This window comes from Hemitrygon akajei, chromosome 27, assembly GCF_048418815.1.
Source record: "Hemitrygon akajei chromosome 27, sHemAka1.3, whole genome shotgun sequence".
Classification (NCBI taxonomy): Eukaryota; Metazoa; Chordata; class Chondrichthyes; order Myliobatiformes; family Dasyatidae; genus Hemitrygon; species Hemitrygon akajei.
Window position 1 is genome coordinate 9,347,169 of NC_133150.1, and position 22,265 is coordinate 9,369,433.

At 41.7% G+C, this 22,265-nt stretch overlaps 1 protein-coding gene across 6 annotated transcripts in view; it reads left to right on the forward strand.

The window, feature by feature from the left end:
- Positions 1–21,500, forward strand: part of tspan18b (tetraspanin 18b) — a 182,670-nt gene extending 161,170 nt beyond the window's left edge. For all 6 annotated transcript variants that reach the window (XM_073030357.1, XM_073030353.1, XM_073030358.1 and 3 more), the window contains exons 3-8: positions 349–543; positions 4,798–4,872; positions 4,963–5,061; positions 5,893–6,072; positions 14,471–14,554; positions 20,557–21,500. In XM_073030357.1, the coding sequence (XP_072886458.1) occupies positions 349–543; positions 4,798–4,872; positions 4,963–5,061; positions 5,893–6,072; positions 14,471–14,554; positions 20,557–20,604 (681 nt within the window). In that variant the 3' untranslated portion in view covers positions 20,605–21,500. The remainder of the gene's footprint in view (positions 1–348; positions 544–4,797; positions 4,873–4,962; positions 5,062–5,892; positions 6,073–14,470; positions 14,555–20,556) is intronic.
- The last annotated feature ends 765 nt before the right edge of the window (positions 21,501–22,265 follow it).

The following is a 22,265-nucleotide window of genomic DNA, read 5'->3' on the forward strand; positions in this document are numbered from 1 at the left end:
TAAGTATCTGACTGGAGACATTGAGAATCGTTATCTGCTCAGAGAGGGGACTTTGGTAGAAAACTCTCAGAATATTCATGAGATTGATAAATACAAGATATCATGCTAAGCCCTGTGTCCATGGAAACAGCCAATGTTACTCAAAAAATTTAATCAAATCCATACTGAGTAATTTTAATAAAGTCTAGATTACAGCTTAATTGTTTTGCAAGATAAAAATACTTTACCTTTGAAACATTTATGAAATTATATCCAGAGGTTGTGCAGATAATTGTAGGATTCTCAGTGAATTTTAATGCAGGAGCCTAGAGCTCATGTAATAACTTTGTTCTTTCTGGTCTGTTACAGGTAGGAGGTATTTGTCTGCTGGGAGTTGGCATCTGGGTTACAACCAACCCCAATGGCTTCAAGAATATTGTGGCTACAAACCCATTAATATATACTGGAGCTTACATCATCCTGTCAGTCGGAGTAATTCTCTTCTTTCTAGGGTTCTTAGGTTGCTGGGGAGCCATCCGAGAGAGCAAGCAACTGCTTATGACTGTACGTATGCCAATTTTAAGCCCTTTACATTATTTTTGATTGTTCAGAGGTATATAATGCAAATATTACAACTTGTATTTTGCTCAAGTAACATCCCGATACCCTACTTAATAATCAAAGGAGCCTGTGTACAAACGTAAAAACAGATACACCTTATAAATTCCCACAACACTTTAAAAAAAATTGAATTGGTATAGAATGGGCCGAGCCAGGCTCTATTGCCCATTCCTGAATGGCTTGTAAGAAGGCATAAGAAACTGGGTGCTACAGAATAGGTTAAACATAAGAATATAAGAAATAGGAGCAGGAGTAGGCCATCGAGCCTGTCCCGCCATTCAATAGGATCATGGCTGATCTGTCCGTAAACTCAGCTCCATCTACCTGCCTTTTCCCCATAACCCTTAATTCCCTTACTATGTAAAAACCTATCTAACTGTTTCTTAAATATATTTAGTGAGGAAGCCTCAACTGCTTCCCTGGGCAGAGAATTCCACAGATTCACCACTCTCTGGGAAAAGCAGTTTCTCCTCATCTATGTCCTAAATCTTCTCCCTTGAATCTTGAGGCAATGTCCTCTAGTTCTAGTCTCACCTACCACTGGAAACAACTTTCCTACTTCTATCTTATCTATCCCTTTCAAAATTTTGTACGTTTCTGTAAGACCACCTCCCAGTCTTCTGAACTCCAGGGAGTATAGTCCCAGGCGACTCAGTCTCTCCTCATATGTTGTTTTGCCATTTCAGAATGAAATTAAGATTCAACCTCAATATTTTGATCTTGCAGTCACTTATAAACCACATCAGTTTATCTTTTTCAGAAGAAATTAGTAAACTAGATTAATTTTATGATAAGCCAATGATTTCATGGTTACCATTAGTGTGCTAATGTTTTGGGCAACACAGTGTTGCAGATTGTCCATCCCACAGTGGCAGGGGCCTGGGTTTAATCCTAACCGTGGGTGCTGTCAATGTAGAGTTTGCACGTTCTCCCTGAGACCATATGGATTTCTTCCAGGTGCTCCAGTGCCCTAAAGATGTGCAGGTTGATAGGTTGATTGGCCACTATAATTTCCATTAGTTTGTAGATTAGGGTTATGGTCAGGGTAAGATAGGTCTGTAGGGTAATGTAATTGGTGGAAATGTACATAATTCACAACAACCAACATTGAGTTGGGGCAAACACGAGGAAATCTGCAGGTGCTGGAAATTCAAACAACACACACAAAATGCTGGTGGAACACAACGGGCCAGACAGCATCTATAGGGAGAAGCACTGTCGACGTTTCGGGCTGAGACCCTTCGTCAGGACTAACCGAAAGGAAAGATAGTAAGAGATTTGAAAGTAATGGGGGGAGGGGGAAAATGCGAAATGATAGAAGACCGGAGGGGGTGGGATGAAGCTAAGAGCTGGAAAAGTGATTGGCGAAGGTGATACAGAGCTGGAGAAGGGAAAGGACCATGGGACAGGAGGCCTCAGGAGAAAGAAAGGGGGAGGGGGGGAAGCACCAGAGGGAGATGGAGAACAGGAAGTGATGGGCAGAGAGAGAGAGAAAAAACAAACAAACAGCTAAATATGTCAGGGATGGGGTAAGAAGAGAAGGAGGGGTATTAACGGAAGTTAGAGAAGTCAATGTTCATGCCATCAGGTTGGAGGCTACCCAGTCGTTGGGGAAACCCCAGAGTTGGGGTTTCACTTTCAGAGACTGCTCTGACGTGATGACGTAAAGGGTTTTGATGTCCTTTGGAATTCAATAAAATGTGTTACAGGTTTCATTAAACATAAAATGCTTCACTTTGTTTTATTTGTGAAAACTTAACAAGTGTAAGAATGGGTGACTGATGGGCTAGGTGGACCAAGTGACTTTATCAAATTAATCTTAGCTTGTTAACTTCCTAGCTCTTCAGTTATGATTGAAATGTCTTTGGGCAGTGTAGCCAATCCAATTGTGACAAACCTATAAAGGTATTTATAAGCACTGTGTGACCTACTTCCAGTGAGTCCTGTAAAATATTGGCACAGACCCAAGAAATTCTAAATATTGGCTCATCCTTTATTATTCTTGACACATTTCCAGAGAATCAGATTCAGCATACTTGGACGTGTTTGCCAGGAGGTTATGAAAATTGTAAACTCCGATCGCACTCTGGAATTATCAGTAGATAAAATCAATTGTTCAGGATGGAATTGAAGGGAGCAGTGCATTGTTAATAATGTGTTCTTTTCAGATAAGATATCAACTTTTTGGTAGAAGATTCCATGATGTTCTTTAAAAAGCAGTGGAGTCCTGTCCAATGTGTCCTAGTTAACATTAATGCATGAACAAATTTGTCAATTATCTTGTTAGTTGTGTGGAAACTTCCAGTATCAATAATACTGTGTTTCCTCTTACCTATAATGCAACATGTAAAACACTTTATTAACAGTCAATTGACTATAACGTGCATTGAGCCTCCTGAGATTCTGATTGGTGCTACATAAAGGCAGAACTGTTTATTTTGTTTTCTGTAAATAATAACAAAATTTTCTGAACATTACTATAACCTTTAGATTACTTTTACCAAATTCCTTTTTTTGCAAATTTCCTAGGCTAAAAGACCTTTAAGCATTTTGTAACATAGCTCCATGTAAGGTGGAAAGTTCTGACTTTTATTTATCCATATTCTTGATCAAAATAATTCTTTCTCTGACATAGCCTCTAAAAATTGTGATATTACAATTCCATGTTCCTTCTACATCATTATTATTTGAATGTAAGTCCTCTGAAATTCATCCTTCTTTTAATTCTGTCCTACCATCAGAAAATGTGGAATTATTTCTCTTCCATCTTCCCTTGCTCTAACAATCAGGAGATTTTGAAATGAAGTTTCAGCGTCGGTGATCACCAATTCTACTTCTTAAATTGTGTGACTTATGTTAAATAGAAAGATAGGGCAGCAGGAACATGATAGAAGAACCATCTGTAGGGGTTCCTACAAGTCATACACTATCCTAGCTTGGAAATGCATTGGTGTTCCCTCGTTATTGCTAGATCTAAAGTGTGTGTGTGTGTGTGTGTGTGTGTGTGTGTGTGTGTGTGTGTGTGTGTGTGTGTGTGTGTGTGTGTGTGTGTGTGTGTGTGTGTGTGTGTGTGTGTGTGTGAGTGTGTGTGTGTGTGTGTGTGTGTGTGTGTGGGGGGGGGTATTCACTATTTGGAGTGCAGTGGTTAAAGAAGGTGGATTAGCACTAAATACAGGCTTTGCTAGTGACTACTATAACCATAAAAGGGAATGTAAAGATGTACTTTATTCAATTTTATTCGCCATGCACATGTATGGGAATTTGTTGTAGTGCGCTTATGTGGCATGCAACAAGAAACAAAAACGTATTTACAATATAAATGCCATTTTAAAAGTGGTTTAAAGTGTTTACAGTGCAATGTACTAATTGGGGTGAAGGGGGAGGGGACTAATTAGAATGATTGATTAGATTAACTGTCTGGGGCAGGAAACTTTTAAGATGGCATGAAGGTTTGTTTTAACAGCCCCATAATGCTTTCCAGAAGGGGGCTTTTGGAAAATGTAGTTTGCATATTGGATAAATTCTTTGTCTTTCCCTTTTTTAAAATTTGCTGTCCTTTACACTGGCCCTCACTTCTTCATCCAAATCTAAAATTATTAAAATATGAACTAAAACAGATCAAATCTGAGTCCTTCAGAAAATCAAGAGTTAATGGAGAAAGCGGAAACTTGGAGTGTAATTTTCAGAGCATATGCTCTAGGTTGTGAGCAGTCCCTGCCAGTGATTCCAGATCTCTATTTCATCTTTCATTTCTTATGCAGAATTATGTGTTATGTACCACGTGGATTATTTTTAATGAGAATATCTTAATTTCTCTAAACCATCTTTTTTAAAACAAAAAGTAATATGTAGGTTACATCAAAAATGTCTATTTTCGGTTTAAACCTGCAAAAACTGGTATCTTTGCAATTGAAACTGTGGCCAGTCTCAGAATTACACAGGCTGGCACCTTCACATATTGAAAGCTTGAGGGACACCCTGAAACAAGTTTGAAATGGCTTGATATGCTCTATTTTACATTTCTTAAATATGGATTGTTCTTTTTCTGTATACGTAAAAAAGATAGGATAAAATATGGAATAAAATGTACATAAACTCATAAAGATCAGCATGTGTTTGCAACGATGCAGCATTATGTCTTTGCTCCTCCTCACACCATGATTACAGGAGTAATTAGTTCTCTCCTGTCATTTGCAGTTCTTGCTGCTTATTTTGATCATTTTCATCCTGGAGCTGATAGCTGCCGTCCTTGCATTAGTCTTCCGAAAGCAGGTAAGTACAATCACCAGAAACAATTCCTATTTTTCAGCTATTTGCTTGTAATTACGGTACCCTAAATTCCATACTGCTGTTTATTTTCAGATACGAAAGGATTACTTTTTAAAGGAATTGCAGATGAAATATAAAGGTGACAATTCTACCGATGTCTTTTCGAAGACTTGGAATGTAATCATGGTGGATGTAAGTTTATTTTAAGGAAAGAAATATTTCTCTCCCAAATTGAAGTAAGTCTGGGAGCTGACACAACTTGTCGCTCAACTAAGTGAGTCTCAACAGCCTGTTTGAGCATGTAATGCACCGTGATTGTGGGTGCTGACCATGTTGTTGATGTTCCTTTTTGTGCCGTGGGTTGCATTTTTGCCGTTTCCCTAGCATTTGGCTGTTTTTTTTGTGGCCAAGTTGCTCAATGCTCAACCCAGCACGGATAGAAGCGTGCAAGGAACTTGCCGGATTCGAACTCGGAACCACTTGCTTTGAAGTTCGGCGCTGATGCCACTACACCACCGGCTGTCTAGTTGACCATGTAATGCATCGCACATGAGTTGATGCCATCTTCACCTGACAACAACAATGAAACTTTTGGTGGGAGGGGGTGGTTTCCAGACCAGGAGACATCTATTCTACTCTTCTGATGCAACATTCAGTGGAGCAGTGTGGTCGGTTGTGATACATGGGTACATTTCTGATAGCCATGGGGTTCACACACTATAGAGAGTTGGTATTTTATGATGTTTATGCAACAAAACCTTTTCCATTATATTTGTTATTATTATTAATTTACTGTAGCTTGTGCTCCCCATACATGCAACCTTCCCACCCACTGTGCTGAACTGCATGCCGTATGAGTAACTGTTTGCAAATCTGCTGTGATACGCTCTGAGCCTATTAAATGTGTTCACTATTCATTCAATCTAATCTGACTTTCTTGTTGGACCTTCATACCCTTTCATTTTCTGTTTTATTAAGGTGAATTCCCATAAAAGACATAACATTTACGACCTGTCATTTCAGTTTTCCTGCTGTGGTGTAAATGGACCTCGTGACTTTGGACAGAACTCCACTTTTTCCCAGCTTTTCCCAAACAGACTGCTGCCTGAAGCATGCTGTAAAAGGAATAACACTTTTCCGGTAGAGCACATCCTAGACAGGGCCAAATGTGTACAGGGAGATGCTGGCTACATAAACAACAAGGTAACTGTTATCTACCTGAAGCAGTTTTTGTATAGAGAAACTGGTTTATGTTTTTGCCATAAATCACCCTTTTACTAATGAACTTTCAATATTTTTATGATGTACATACTTTCTTTTGATGTCAACGTGATGCAGTACAATGAGTTAAACGTCAATCTACAAGCATTACCAAGCAAAGACACGTAAGTAGTTGAGATAACGATCAGCTATGATCTAATTGAAGTTTGGAAGATCTCAAAAGGCCCTTCATCGAGACTCAGGTTTCAGCCAAAACATCGACTTTACTCTTTTCCATAGATGCTGCCTGGCCTGCTGAGTTCCTCCAGCATGTGTTGCTTGGATTTTCAGCCCCTGCAGATTTTCTTGTGTTTGTGATCCTACACCTCTGCTATTTAAAGTTGCAATCAATTACTTAGAACTTGTTGGGAGTTGAATAGAGAAGTAATTATTGAAACCAACTACCAAGAAATCGTTGGTGCATTACCCTTAGAATATTTGAGTATAAGCCTCATTAAAAACATTATAGCTGTTTTAGTCGTGATATTACCAGATAGATAGATAGATAGATAGATAGATAGATACTTTATTCATCCCCATGGGGAAATTCAACATTTTTTCCAATGTCCCATACACTTGTTGTAGCAAAACTAATTACATACAATACTTAACTCAGTAAAAATATGATATGCATCTAAATCACTCTCTCAAAAAGCATTAATAATAGCTTTTAAAAAGTTCTTAAGTAGTTTACTTAAATACATTAAATACAATCAACCCCGGCACTTTAACATATCTTACTCCTGGCGGTTGAATTGTAAAGCCTAATGGCATTGGGGAGTATTGACCTCTTCATCCTGTCTGAGGAGCATTGCATCGATAGCAACCTGTCGCTGAAACTGCTTCTCTGTCTCTGGATGGTGCTATGTAGAGGATGTTCAGGGTTTTCCATAATTGACCGTAGCCTACTCAGCGCCCTTCGCTCAGCTACCGATGTTATACTCTCCAGTACTTTGCCCACGACAGAGCCCGCCTTCCTTACCAGCTTATTAAGACGTGAGGCGTCCCTCTTCTTAATGCTTCCTCCCCAACACGCCACCACAAAGAAGAGGGCGGTCTCCACAACTGACCTATAGAACATCTTCAGCATCTCACTACAGACATTGAATGACGCCAACCTTCTTAGGAAGTACAGTCGACTCTGTGCCTTCCTGCACAAGGCATCTGTGTTGGCAGTCCAGTCTAGCTTCTCGTCTAACTGTACTCCCAGATACTTGTAGGTCTTAACCTGCTCCACACATTCTCCATTAATGATCACTGGCTCCATATGAGGCCTAGATCTCCTAAAGTCCACCACCATCTCCTTGGTCTTGGTGATATTGAGAAGCAGGTAGTTTGAGTTGCACCATATCACAAAGTCCTGTATCAGTTTCCTATACTCCTCCTCCTGTCCATTCCTGACACACCCCACTATGGCCGTGTCATCAGCGAACTTCTGCACATGGCAGGACTCCGAGTTATATTGGAAGTCTGATGTGTACAGGGTGAACAGGACCGGAGAGAGCACGGTCCCCTGCGGCGCTCCTGTGCTGCTGACCACCGTGTCAGACCTACAGTCTCCCAACCGCACATACTGAGGTCTATCTGTCAAGTAGTCCACTATCCAATCCACCATGTGAGAGTCCTCCAACACGACCAAAACTGGAATGAAGGAAAGAGCTGAGATCTTGTTCTCAGTGCATCTGGAAGGGCAGGGGAGAAAGATTTTGGCTAAGAAGTTCTATACCTTTGCTGGGAGCATCATTTGTATCTTGACTTGCCTAAGGAGGAATGCAGTTTGTGGCTAAGATTTTTTAAGAGCCATGGTGACAGGTTCTACAGGCAGGTATTCCAGTGTTTCAGACCTTGACCTCTCTGCCTGCAGGGACCAAGGTCACTGATACCCTGAGGTTCTCTCTACAGGGACTGGTGTCGGGACCACTTCTTTTTACGTTGTATGTCAATGATTTGGATGAGGGAATTGATGGCTTTGTGGCCAAGTTTGCAGACAGTACGAAGATGAGTGGAGGGGCTGGTTGTGTTGAGGAAACAGGGAGGATGCAGAAGGACTTAAAACAGATGAGGAGAATGGGCAAAGAAGTGGAAGGTAGAATACCATGTCAGGAGTTGGTGGCTCTGGGCCTGTACTTGTTGGAATTTAGAAGAATGAGGAGATTGCTTGTTGAAACCTATTGAATCTTAGATAGAGTGGATGTGGGGAGGATGTTTCCAATGGTGGGGAGTCTAGGACCAGAGGGCACAGCCTCAGAATAGAGGGATGTCCATTTAGAATGATGAGGAGGAATTTCTATAGCCGGAGGGTGGTGGAATTCATTGCCACTGGTAGCTGTGGGGCCCAGGTTATTGGGTGTTTTTAAGGCAAAGGTTGATAGGTTCGTGATTAGTCAGGGCATGAAAGATTATGGGGGATAAGGCAAGAAAATAAGTTTGAGAGGGGGATGGGTCAGCCATGATGAAATGGCAGAGCAGACTCACTGGGCTGAGTAGCCTAATTCTGTTTCTATGTCTTACGGTTTTATCTCACTCCAGATAGCGGTCCACATATCTGCTAAATTTGCAGGTTGAAGTTCATTATTGCGGACAGGTCACAGAGGCTGGTAGCAGAGGCTGGTCGACAGCGCTTCTCCCTATAGATGCCGCCTGGCCTGTTGTGTTTCACCAGCATTTTGTGAGTGTTGTTGTTTGAATTTCCAGCATCTGCAGATTTCCTCGTGTTTGCTGGGAGCTCTTCCTGAATTCCACAATCAGTCCCTTGATCTTTCTGACGCAAGGCTACTGTTGCAACAACACTCAGCCAGCCAGTCTCTCTTCCTCTCATATGCGTCCTGGTTGCCACCTGAGATTCTGCCGACAGTGGCGTCATCGGCAAATTTATAGATGGGGTTTGAGCTGCACTCAGCCACGCAGTCATAAGTCGAGAGGGAGAAAAACAGTAGGCCAAGCATTATCCTTGAGGTGTGCCTGTGCTCACTGTCAGTAAGGAGGAGATAGTATTACTGATCCACACTGATTATGGTCTCCCATTGAGGAATTCAGGGATCTAGTTGCAGAGGGAGGTACGGGACCCAGATTTTGAAGCTTTTGAATTAGTACTGAGGGGATGATGGAGTTGTATGTTGAAATATTGCAGGTGAACAGCAGCCTGGTGTATGTATTGCTGTTGTCCAGGTGCTCTAAAGCTGAATGGAGAGCCAGTGAGACTGTGTCTGCTGTGGCCTGTTGGCTAATTGTAGTGGGTCCAGGTATTCTAATGTTTCTGGGAGAATGCTTCGGGAAAGTTGGGCATTTTTCACCTTACCAGACACATTATTACTTCAGGTTAATGTTGGTGATTCAATTATACTGTTTTAATTTGCAGAGGTTCTGGGGTGAAAGTGTATGTGAGCAAAAAAAAAATGGCTGCCAAGAAAGAGAACAAAACCAGGATTGGAAACTTTTCAGTACAGAGAGCCATAAAACATAGATTTTATGATGTTCACGGTAAAGTGAGTCAAAGTTTTTCAGGTCAATAAATTAAAGTTAAGTATTTGATCCAATTACTCTGTATTTTTGTGTCTATCCGGGACTTGCAGCTGAAATAAACACTAAAATTTTTCCACAGCATCAGAATAAAGTTCCAGCTCATGATTAAAAATAGCTGTTGGCAGATGGAAGAAGAGTGGGAAATCACCTCAGGAGAATTTGGTATAGAAATGTTTCAGTTTGGCTGGAAAGATGCGATTTGACTGGTGAGGTCAGATGTAAGTTGTCCCTTTCCCTGAAGCCAAACATTCAGATTGTTAAGTTAGATAGGAAGGTTGATAAGTGAATGAAGATCAAAACAGAAGGCCAGTTCATAAGTTCCTGGATGGTCACAGACAATTCTTTTACCATCAAAAAACCTTCTGATTGCTGACAGTAGTGACTTCAACATTTTACCTGTTTCACCTGCCAGATCAGTTTCCGCCATCAATCCATTCCATAAATGTTTGTGTCTTTCTTTATGATATGACGTTGACTGGGAAGATGTTGACATCTACCAGCTGTCCTCACCCAGACTTTGCCAGATGGTTTTCTAGTGGATTGTCACAGTGATGCTGGAGGAACTGAGCTGTTCATTCACGACACTCCGCTTTCCCTTCATGGATGGTGGAAATATACCAACCTGGCATTTCCCAATCCAAACCCAAAGACCAGGTTCTGCCCCAGCAGGCTGTGCCCATTGTCTGCCTGCAAATGGCTTTATTCCCACTGCTGCCTCTTAAACCTCAAACTCTCATATCACACTAAAGACAGTCAAAGGGCTGTAACTGAGAAATTAGAAGTTTTGTCTGCTGCCAAGGACAAACACATAAAGCCTGCTGCCATGTCATTCCAGCATGCAGAGATTGGCACTTCTTAGCCCTGACATGTGGTGCCAATGACTGAAGCTGTTTTTTAAAGTCCTAAGCTTGGGGCACAGCACAACATCCCAAGTGCTATTCATAAACAGTCTTCCACAAAATCTCCATCTGTGAAAATATGACATGTATTTGATATTAATTAAGCTGTATCCCCTTCTGACTCTTTTATGGCCGCGATCTTCTTGTCTGAACTTGCAAAGTTTTTTGAAACAAGAACAAAACGTTGGGAAATCCCAGCATCTGTGGACAGATTAATAGTCAACATCTTGGATCTGTGACACTGCTGCTGTTGTTGCTTGCCCTGCTGACTCGCATTGTGCCACCTGATTTTACTCAGAGATTTCCAGCGTTTGCAGTTGTTATGATGTCCACTTTTCACCTATTGTCCTACAGGCACTGTTGTAACTCATTTTCAAGCTGATTCATTTGACTCTGCAACTTTCCTCTTGCCAGTTAATATTTGGTCTTCTGTCTTCAACAAAATTGTGGCCCAGATCTTGTCTGGACCCTCACATAAGCACCCAAATAAATGGGTAAAGCTTATATTTCCAGGTTTAGTCTAAAGTCAAACGCTTTGCTTCAGATAAATGCTGTGTGCTGGTGAATTCCTAATGGAAACCAGCAGGGAGGCCGAAAGCTCTTCAGTTTTGTCAGACCGTCCATTTGCTGAACCTGATCTGATACAAGTACAGCAGTTCAATGGGAAGGGATGGCCATGGACTAGTTGGAGAGTAGAAGGTAGCTTACCCTTTATGTGATTTAATTTAAATGAAATTATTATTTTGAGTTTGATTAAATACCTTTTAATACTCTAATTTTTGAAAAAATATGGTTTTATATAATTTTGATATTTAATGCAGGATGATTTTGAATTTCTGTTGAAGACACTTGTGATATTTCAGTATCTTTGATAGCTTTGATTCTGCAATGGGGCTGTCAAATCGAATGTGAATTTAAACATTTTCACTTTCTATTACAGAACTCTCATTGTTCATTGATATTAAAAAGTGCTGGAGTTACATTTCACATTTCAGCACCCCTGTATCCCTAAAATTGAGGGATTTTACTTTCAGGGCAATGTGTTTGGAGAAAAAGAAAAGCCTTCAAACTGCGACCTTGTCCCAGTATATTTTATTTGCTGATTGTATATTGGCTTTAGAAAAGTGGAAATAGCAAATTAGAATTGAAACGGATTTAATAAAAACTCTGAAGTACTCATGCTTCCCTCCATGTTAAATTCTGTACATGTATCTTGTGTCGCTCAGTGGTATCCAGATGGAAGGCAGCCCTGATCCACTGTCCGGACAAAACTTAGCATCAGGAAAATTAATTGAAACCTAACTGCCTGTTGATAGAATTGGAAGATTAAATGTATAGTAAAGAACTGAAAGATTGAATTGTGCTCCAGTATAGAATTCTTGCCATTGCTTATGCTGTAAAGGTTAACTTTTGTGATAACTTGCCTTATTTCCTCCTCTATACAGAGTTTTTTCAGGAAATTGCAAATTCCCAGAGATTTCAAGTGATTTACATTCCTCAGATTAACGTGTCTTGGGACATGGTGTTTTGAGTTCAGACTGCCACTTATAATTGGAGCCTCTGTGCTGTGGCTGACTGGAAATCTCTGTGTTCTGGGAAGAATCCGTGTGCGGAGCCCAAGTTCCTGCCAGTACACTTCCATCCAAGTCTCCTGAATCATTACATAGTCACAGTTCTCTTTTTTTTGTTTCTTTATCTCTGTCTTTGCCCTTTCTCTGAATGTTAGTTATTTGCATGATTCTCACAGCCTCTGAGCTTCCCAGGGTCTCCGCTGGTCCTTTGATGACTATTCTGTTCTCACTTTCTTCTTGTCCCTCGCTCCAGGTAGAAGAGTGTTCCTCCACTCTTTACAAATTCTTCTTGATCATCACTTCCTGTAGTACCCAGTTATCCCTCACTACTCATTACCACCATCTCTGTTCCGTCTGCCTTAAAGTCCTTTGGGCTTTTTTTTTTCAAATATCCCTCATTCTGATTGGCTGAGAAAGGGTTAGTATCTGAATTTTTGATTGGTTGTAAGGAATTAAAGGACTCCCTGAACCAGGCTAAAACATTGTGGTACTGGATTGGATTGGCCCACTTGGCTGACAGCCCTACACAGACGTGGTTTTAAGCAATACGCACCATGAACAGAATCAATCAGATATTATATCACCGGTGTATGTTGTGAAATTTGTTGTTTTGTGGCAGCAGTTCATTGCAACACATAGTAATAAAAGCTATAAATTATAAGAAGTACAGTATATATAAAAATAAATACGTTGTGCAAAAAGAGAGGGAAATTACTGAGGAAGTAGTTGTAGGTTCATTGTTCAGTGGGAGAGGGGAAGAAGATGTTCCTAAAACTGGGGGGGGGGGGGGGTGGGGGCGGGAATGTGTGTGTGTGTGTGTGTGAGAGAGAGAGAGAGAGAGTGATTGGGCTTCCGTACCTCCTCCTCGATGGTAGCAATGAGAGGAGGGCATGTCCAGGATGATGGATGCCTCCTTTTTGAGCCATCGCTTTTTGAAGGTGTCCTGGATGCTGGGGAGGCTGGTGCCCATGATGGAGCTGGCTGAGTTTACAGCTTTCTTCAGCTGTTTCCAATCCTGTGTAGTGGCCCCTCCATACCAGATGGTATTGGAATCCTCTCCATGGTATATCTGTAGAAATGTGTGAGTGTCCTTGGTGACGTACCAAATCTCCTCAAACTCCTAATGAAATTTAGCCACTACCGTGTGTTTTTTGTAATTGCTTCAATATATCGGGCCCAGGATAGATCCTCAGAGACGTTGATACCCAGGAACTTGAAGCTCCTCAACCTTTCCACTTTTGATCCCTCAATGAGGACTGGTGTGTTTTCCCTCGACTTCCCCTTCCTGAAGTCCACAATCACTTCTTTGGTCTTACTGATGTTTAGTGCCAGGTTGTTGCTGTGACACCACCCAACCAGCTGATCTATCTCACTCCTGTACGCCTCCTCATCACCATCTGGAATTCTGCCAACAAGATGGTGTTTTAGCTGTGCCTAGTTGAGGGTGTCGAGAGAGTAGAGCAGTGGGCTAAGCACACACCCCTGAGGTGCGCCACTGTTGATTGTCAGCACGGATGGGATGTCTTTTCTGATCCACACAGACTGTGGTCTCCTGGTGAGGAAGTTTGCAGAGGGAGGTACGGAGGAGTGGTGTTGATTAGAACTGAGGATATGATTGTGTTGAATGCTAAACTGTAATCAATAAACAGCAGCCTGGTAAGTATCACTGTTATCCAAGTGGTCTAAGGCTGAGTGGAGGGCCAGTGAGACCGCGTCTGCTGTTAATCTTATTGTAGCAATAGGTAAATTGCAGCAGGTTTCACGTCCTTGCTCAGGACTTGATTCTAGCCATGGCTAACCTCGCAAAGCACAACATCACCGTAGCCCATTTCATCATAATCATCTGCGCCCTCAGCAACAGAACTTGAGAGCCCCTCTATCTCCGGAGGGGCTACATTTCCCCCCACCTTTCTTAATCCATACGTGTGTGACGATTAACCACGTACGGATTTCCCCTGTAACCCATCACATGCTCGCTGTGGTGTGCCAGGCCCTGAGCTGCTGTATCTGTGCCTCAGTCCTGGTCCTCATGACCAGTGAACTCGAGCCCCGAGGTTGTGGTATTTCCTGGCTAACGGAAATGAAATGGCAAACAATACTATCTGAAGAAAGGCAGATGTGGAGCAGTTGAACCTTACAAGGCCAGAGTGGGGTAGAAGTGATATGTGAGAAGTATGACGGAGTATGAAGACGTGCATCTTCATAGTTCTTTGCTGACCACTGCCTCTGTGGCAGCAGTGGTCATTCTGAGAATGGCTGTGCCCCTGGAGAGTTCCCGGCACAAGGTATTCATTCAGTAATCAATTCTTTGTGTGTGACACATTTATTAACGTTTTTCTTTTTTTTCAGGGATGCTTCTCAATGATTGCGGAGAATTTTCGGAACTACATCCACCTAGTTGGTGCTTTCAGTATAATAGTGCTCTTAATTGAGGTAAGGTCACTTTCAAAGATGTAAAGGTGTTGAAAAGGTAGAGAGATTAGTGAAACTGTGAGCATGATAGATTCATTAAGATTTATAAAGAGCTTGGGCATTGCCTTCCAGTTGTTGTCCTCATTTTACAAAATGAGCTTCCCTCTTGCTCTCTGTGTGTCCTGTACATTTATTCACAACAAGAGAATAAATATACGCGCACAGGCAGGTGAAGAGTAACAAGATAAATAAAGTACTGTCTAACTGGAAGATAACAAATAACTTTTGAACTAAAAGACCACCTCTGGTTATTTTATCAAGCAATGTAAGGAAAATGGAATCTTGAAAGGAGCAAGAAAGATCAGGAATGTAATTTCTGTCTAAATAATTTACTACCACTTTGGTTTGAACATGGTCCTGTCGAATATTCTGCTCTGCTTTGATGCTGTAGATTTACCAGAGGGTGCAATCTTGAAAAATGTTTGTGACTTCAGGAGAGGATGGGAGAAGAATTAATTTACCAAGCTGGCAGCTGAAAGCAATGACTGGAAAGGTGGCCATGAATAATTGTGCCATCACTTGGTTTTGAGCAGTTGCTAAGTCCGGGTGGTCGACCATGCAATAACTTCCACTGTCTTAAGGGAATTACAACAAAACTTATTTGTCCTATATTGAAAATTCCCTTTTGGTAGTAAACCTTTTAAGGAGAAGAATGACAAAAATATGGAGATAAGTAATGGAAGCATAAAAAGGTTGAAAATGTATAAGTTAGTTACCATTAGGCAGAGAGAAATAGAGTTATGGGAAGCCAGCATTGAAGAGAAGCTGAGGTCAGCAGAGATCAGCCATAATGAGGCAGATTTGATGGGCTGAATGGCATAGACTTGATGTGTTTTTTGAGTTAAAGTTTCATGCTGTGACCTTTCATCAGAACTTGAAAACCAAGGAAACAAGTGAGTTTAGGCTGCAGGTAATATTTTTATAGCTTCTTTGCCCTGATGATAAGGTAGAGAGAACAGAGGGAATTTCTTTGGTTGGCTGGAAATCAAGGGAATCCAGGTGAAACAAACGGTGTTGTTATCACCTTAGAGAGGGTGGTGAATACTTGTAACTATAGGTGATGGGATGTGAATAAGAGTGTAGGAAAAACAACCAAACCACATGGACCTTTGCAAAGCAGGAAGTGGAAGTTTTTGGAAACCTGAAGTAAAAGGCGGTGCTGTGCTAAACAGATGAGCTATGATTTTGGTAAAATGATAAGAAAATGAAAAGATTAAGGTGAGAAATATCTCAAATGATGTAATTTCCAACTGAGGAAGTCCACTTCAGTTGAGATGCAGTGCTAGCAACACTCTGTCCCACATCCTTCCACTTTACCTTCTCATGTAACACAGTCAGTATCCTCATGTTCTCTGGGAAACAAACTGTGGGAAAAGTTCTATATTTCAAACAATAGTTTTAGTTAATGGGGAAAAAAATCAAGATATCAGAAGATGAAAATAAGATTCTTGAATGGGTTGTTGCCTCCTAGCTGACAGGGTCAGGGACATCTTTGATTGTGTCCACAGCACTCTTAAATAGCAGGGTGAGCAAACAGAGGTCGCGGTCCGTGTTGGTACCAATGACATGGGTAGGATGGGTGACGAGGTCCTGCAAAGTGAGTTCAGGGAAGTTAGGTGCTAAGTTAAAGGAAGGAACCTCCAGGGTTCTGATCTCAAGATTGCTATCCATGCCATGTGCTAGTGAGGCCAGGAATATGAAGATCATACCATTTAACACAGAGCTAAGGAGTTGGTGCAGGAAGGAGGGCTTCAAATATGGATCATTGGGTTCTCTACCAGGGACGGAGAGACCTGAACAGAAGGTTGGTTTGCACCTGAATTGGAGCAGATTAATGTCCTAGCGGGAAGGTTTGCTGGTGCTGCACAGGCGGGGGGGGGGTTAAACTAGAGTTACAGGGGGATGGGAACCATGGCGGCAGAACAGATAGTGGAGTGGTTGTGGAGAAAGATGCTACGTACAAAGTTAGGAATCAACAGGTTGAGCATGGTGGGACTAATATTCTGCTATACATACATCTCAATGCAAGGAGGATTGTAGGAATGGTGGATGGACATAGGGCATGGATAATTGTGGAATTCTGACAATGTAGCCATTAGTGAGACACGCTTGCAGAAGGGGCAAGACTGGCAGCTCAGTGTTCTGGGGTTCTACTGTTTTAGACATGACAGAATGGGAGAGGTTAAAAGGGCAGGGGTAGCATTACTAGTCGGGGAGAATGTAACGGCAGTGCTCAGACTGGACAGACTGGAGAGCTCGTCTAGTGAGGCTTTATGGGTGGAATTGAAGAATACGAAAAGTATGATGACATTGATGGGATTATATTATAGACCACCCAACAGTCCATGGGATTTAGGGGAGCAAATTTATGGAGAGATTGTAAACTCTTTCAAGAAACAAAAGGTTGTGGTTGTAAGTGATTTTAACTTTCCATATATTGACTGTGACTCCCATACTGTAAAAGGACCAGACTGGAAAGAGTTTGTCAAATGTGTTCAGGAGACTTTCCTTAATCAGTACAGAGAAGTCCCAACTAGAGAGAGTGTGATACTATATCTCCTATTAGGGAACGAGACTGGACAGGTGACAGAAGTTTTTGAAGGGGAGCACTTTGCATCTACTGATCATAATGCCAATAATTTCAAAGTAATTATGGAAAAGGATAGGTCTGTTCCTTGGGTTGAGATTCTAAATTGGAGAAAAGCCAATATTGATGCTATTAGAAATGATCTGGTAAATGTGGATTGGGATAGTTGGTTTTCTGTCTAAGTTATACTTGGTAAATGGGAGGCCTTCAAAAGTAAAATTTTGAGAGTACATTCTTTCCTGTTACAATAAAAGGCAAGGATAGCAAGTTTAGGTAACCTTGGTTTTTGAGAGACTTTGAGGCCATGTTTAAGAAAAGTAGTGTTGCAGAGCAAGTATAGGCAAGCAGGAACAAATGAGGTGCTTGAGGAGGCATTGAGTTCAAAAGTCAGGAGGTTACATTGCAACTTTATTAAACTCTGGTTAGGCCACATCTGGAGGACTGCATACAATGCTGGTTGCCCCATTATAGGAAGGATGTTGAGGTTTTGGAGAGTGCGTAGAAGAGGTTGCCTGATTTAGACCGCATCTGCTATCATGAGAGGCTTGTCAAACCTAGGTTTGTTTCTTTGAAGTGGTGGAGACTGAGGGGAGATCTGATGGAGGTTTATAAGATTATAGAGTAGACAAGGAGTATCTTTCTTCCCAGGTTAGAGATGTCTAATACCAGAGGGCATGCAGTGAAGATGAGAGGCGATAGGTTCAAAGGGGGTATGAGGGACAAGTTTATTACTCAGAGAGTGATGGATCCTTGGAATGTGCTGCCTGGTATGGTGGTAGAGGCAAATACATTAGAGGCTTTTAAGAGATGGTTAGATAGACACATGAATATGGGGAAGATGGAGGAATATAAACATTGTACAGTTAAGATGGATTAGTTATTGTGGGTTTTTGATTTACTTTTTAGCTGGTTTGGCACAATATTGTGGGCCAAAGGCCTGTTCCTGTGCTGTACTGTTCTATGTTCTTTGCATAAGAAATGCAAGAGAACACTTAAGAAGGAAATCAGGAGAGCTAAAAGAAGACACGAGGTTGCTCTGGCAGATGAGGTGAAGGAAAATCCTATGGGCTTCTACAAATACTTTGGGAGTAAAAGGATGGCAAGGGACAAAATTGGCCCTCTAGAAGGTCAGAGTGGTTGTCTATGTGTGTAGTTGAAGGAGGTAGGCGAGATCTTAAATGGATTTTTTACATCTGTATTTACTTGGGAGATAGACACGGTCTATAGATGTGAGGTAATTCAGCAGTCAGGTTGTTGTCCCTATACAGATCACAGAGGAGTCTTGAGGCAAATTAGGGTAGATAAATCCCCAGGGCCTTTCCTTGGACCCTGTGGGAGGCTAGAACAGAAATTACAGGGGCCCTAGTAGAGATATTTTAAACGTCTTTAGCGAAAGGTGAAGTGCCAGAGGATTTGAGAATAGCGAATGTTGTTCCGCTGTTTAAGAATTAGTCAGCAAATTATAGGCTGGTGATCCTGACATCAGTATAGGGAAAGTTATTGAAAGGTATTCTGAGAAACTGGATATATAGGTATTTGGATAAACAGGGACTTAATAAGGATCGTCAACATGGCTTTGTGCGTGGTAAGTCATGTCTAACCAATCTTATATAGAATTTTGAGAAGGTTACCAGGGAAGTGGAAGAAAACCAGGCAGTGGATGTTGTCTATATGGACTTTGATACAGTTCTGCATGAGGGGGTGGATGAAGAAAGCTCAGTGGCTCGATGTTCGGGATGAGGTAGTAAATTGGATTGGACATCGGCTTTGCAGAAGAAGCCAGAGATGGTTGCCTCTCTGACTGGAGGACTGTGACTAGTGGAGTGCCGCAGGGATCAGAGCTGGGTCCATTGTCGTTTGTCATCGATACCAGCGATCTGAATGGGCGCCACAGCAGTGTAGCGGCGAGTGTGACGCTGTTACAACACTGGGTGTCGGAGGTCAGAGTTCAATCCTGACATCATCGGTCAGGAGTCTCTGTGGTGTGCGCAGTGTTCCTCCAGAGCCCAAAGGCATGCCTACCTGTTGATAGGTTCATCGGCCATTGTAAATTGTCTCGTGATTAGGCTCCGGTTGGATGGGGGGTTGCTGGGGCAGTGCAGCTGGAAGAGCCCACCCCAGACGGTAGCTCCAAATGAAAAACAACACATTTAAAAACTTGTAAACTGGATGAGCAAATTTGCAGATGACTTCAGGGCTGGGGGTGTAGTGAACGGTGAGGAAAGACTATCAAACCCTGCAGCGGGGTCTGGACCATCTGGGAAAATGGCAGATGGGATTTAATGGAGTCAAGTGTGAGGTGCTTCACTTTGGGAGGGCCTACCAGGATAGGTCTTGCACGATGAGTGGGATGGCACCGAGGAGTGCGGTGTAACAGAGGGATCTGGGAATACAGATCTGTCAAGTGGATCACAAGTAGATAGGATCATAAAGAAAGCTTTTGGCACATTGGTCTTCATAAATAAATGTATTGAGTACAGGAGATGGGATGTTATTTTGAAGTTGTACAAGATGTTGGTGGGCCTAATTTTGAATATTATGTGCAGTTTTGGTCACCTAGCTACAGGAAAAATGTCAATAAGATGGAAAGAGAGGAGAGAAAATTTACAAGGATGTTGCCAGGACTTGAGGACCTGAATTATAGGGAAAGGTTGAATAGGTTAGGACTTTATTTCCTAGAATATAGATGATTGAAGGGAGACTTGATAGAGGAATAGAAAATTACGAGGGGTGAGGAAGGGATAAATTCAAGCAGGCTTTTTCCATGATCTACAACTAGAGATCATGGGCTTAGGGTGAAAAGTGAAATGTTTGAGGGGAACATGAGGGGTAAATTCTTCACTCGGTGGGTTGTGGGCATGTAGAACAAGCTGTCTGCTCAATCGGTGGATGCAGGGTCAATTACAACATTTAAAAGAAATTTGGAAAGGGACCTGGATGAGAGGGTGTTTGAAAGGTAATGGTGCGGTTGCAGGTTGATGGGACGAGGTGTATTATGGTTCAGCACAGACTAGATGGGGCAGAGTGTCTGCTTCTGTGCTGTAGTGTTCTATGACTCTACATTCTTTTCTTGAGTATCAGGGGAAGTGAATATTTTTCCCATTTCACATGTTTGATGTACAGGAAAGGGAGGTGAAAGTGTTTGTAGTACTTTCTAGTTTGATAAGGTAAAGCACATGAAAACAGAGATAAGTCTGCAAGCATTTGGAGCAAATGCAAAATGAATGATCCTTTCAAAGTCTTTTGAGTGATCCTTTCACAACTGCAGTGGATCAAATTATCTTCCTTCTTGTCTGAATATTTTTATGTGTTTATGATCTTAGAAAAATCATTGGGTCACAACATCGAATAAAATTTGCTTCCATTTTCTTTACAGCTTTGTGCAATGGCTTTTGCAATCTTCATATACCAGACCTATAACTAATGTTGGTTGCCATCATATGAAAGGGATAGAGTTCCAGTCACTTTTAAACAGAGAACCAGGCAGCAGGTGAAATCCCAGACTTTCTGATCAATGACTGAATGGATGTGCGGAGCTGGGAATAGTCCACCAAGCCAGGACCAAAACATGGCTGACATCAGCTCTGAGGAGCAAGGAAACAGAAAAAAAGATAATTTTTATATTTCTGTCCGTGATAAGTATTTTTTGACTTGTTGATAATACTCTACACAGATTTACATCAGAATTATGCCCTATATTAAATAGTTATGTGGTCAGGTATCAAAGTAATGTGAAACTATTATTTTACAGTAATGTAGATAATATTATGAAACTATTTCTGTATTGGTTTTGTAAATATATCTGTGTAATATTGGCTGTACTTTTGACTCTAAACCTGAAAAACATGTGAAAATTACTCTTCTATTATCCCATTGAGCTGACACTTTGAGGCTTCTCAATCCACAGACAGATCAGCAGCCCCCAATTCAGTGTTTTTCTGGTATTTGTGAGGAGGATTAATGTGATACCCTGTTCACTTAGATCTTCTGCCCCACACAATCTCTTCGCCACATCTGTTTGGGAATTCATTCTGGTGGCCTCTCCACATGTACTTGCCTGCTGAGATCTCACCCAGCAATCTGCTGTGCAGTGTATGTACGTGACAGGAACACGTCGTGTGACCACCTCAGTTTATGTTTCCTGCTGCCACCCCAAGAACTGTAGTGTTTTTCTCAGAGAGAGTTACTCGAGGGAGATATTCTATTACTTAGTCATGCACTGGTTATATTACCTTGGTTTACACACATGCACGTATGCATGCACACACACACACTCACTCACTTACGCACACACACACACACACACACACACACACACACTCACACACACACACACACACACACACACACACACACACACACACACACACACACACTCACTCACTTACGCACACACACACACACACACACACACACACACACACACACACACACACACTCACTCACTTACGCACACACACACACACACACACACACACACACACACACACACACACTCACTTACACACACACACACACTCACTCACACACACACACATACACACACTCACACACACACACACACACACACACACACTCACTTACTCACTCACACACACACACACACACACACACACACACACACACACACACACACACACACTCACTCACTCACACACACACACATACACACACTCACACACACACACACTCACTTACTCACACACACACACACACACACACACACACACACACACACACACACACACACACACACACACACACACACACACACACACACACACACACTGCAGAGTATGTAGAAGCAGCAACAGAGACCATCACATATTTTAATACATTTTAAAATTAATTTATTATTCTACGCCATTGGGCCATTGTTCTCAATGCTGGACAACCCTTTGTGTATTGAAAACCTTTATAATCTATGTGAAATGATTTGTACCTACCGCTAATGAGGTAATCATTCCACAGGGCAATGCCTTCAAGAATTATTCAGCATCAGTTTATTAAAGTTATTATTTCCAAAGCAATCATAAATGTAGTTTTAACTCCCCACCCTGGTAATTTCTTATACTGTGCAACAAA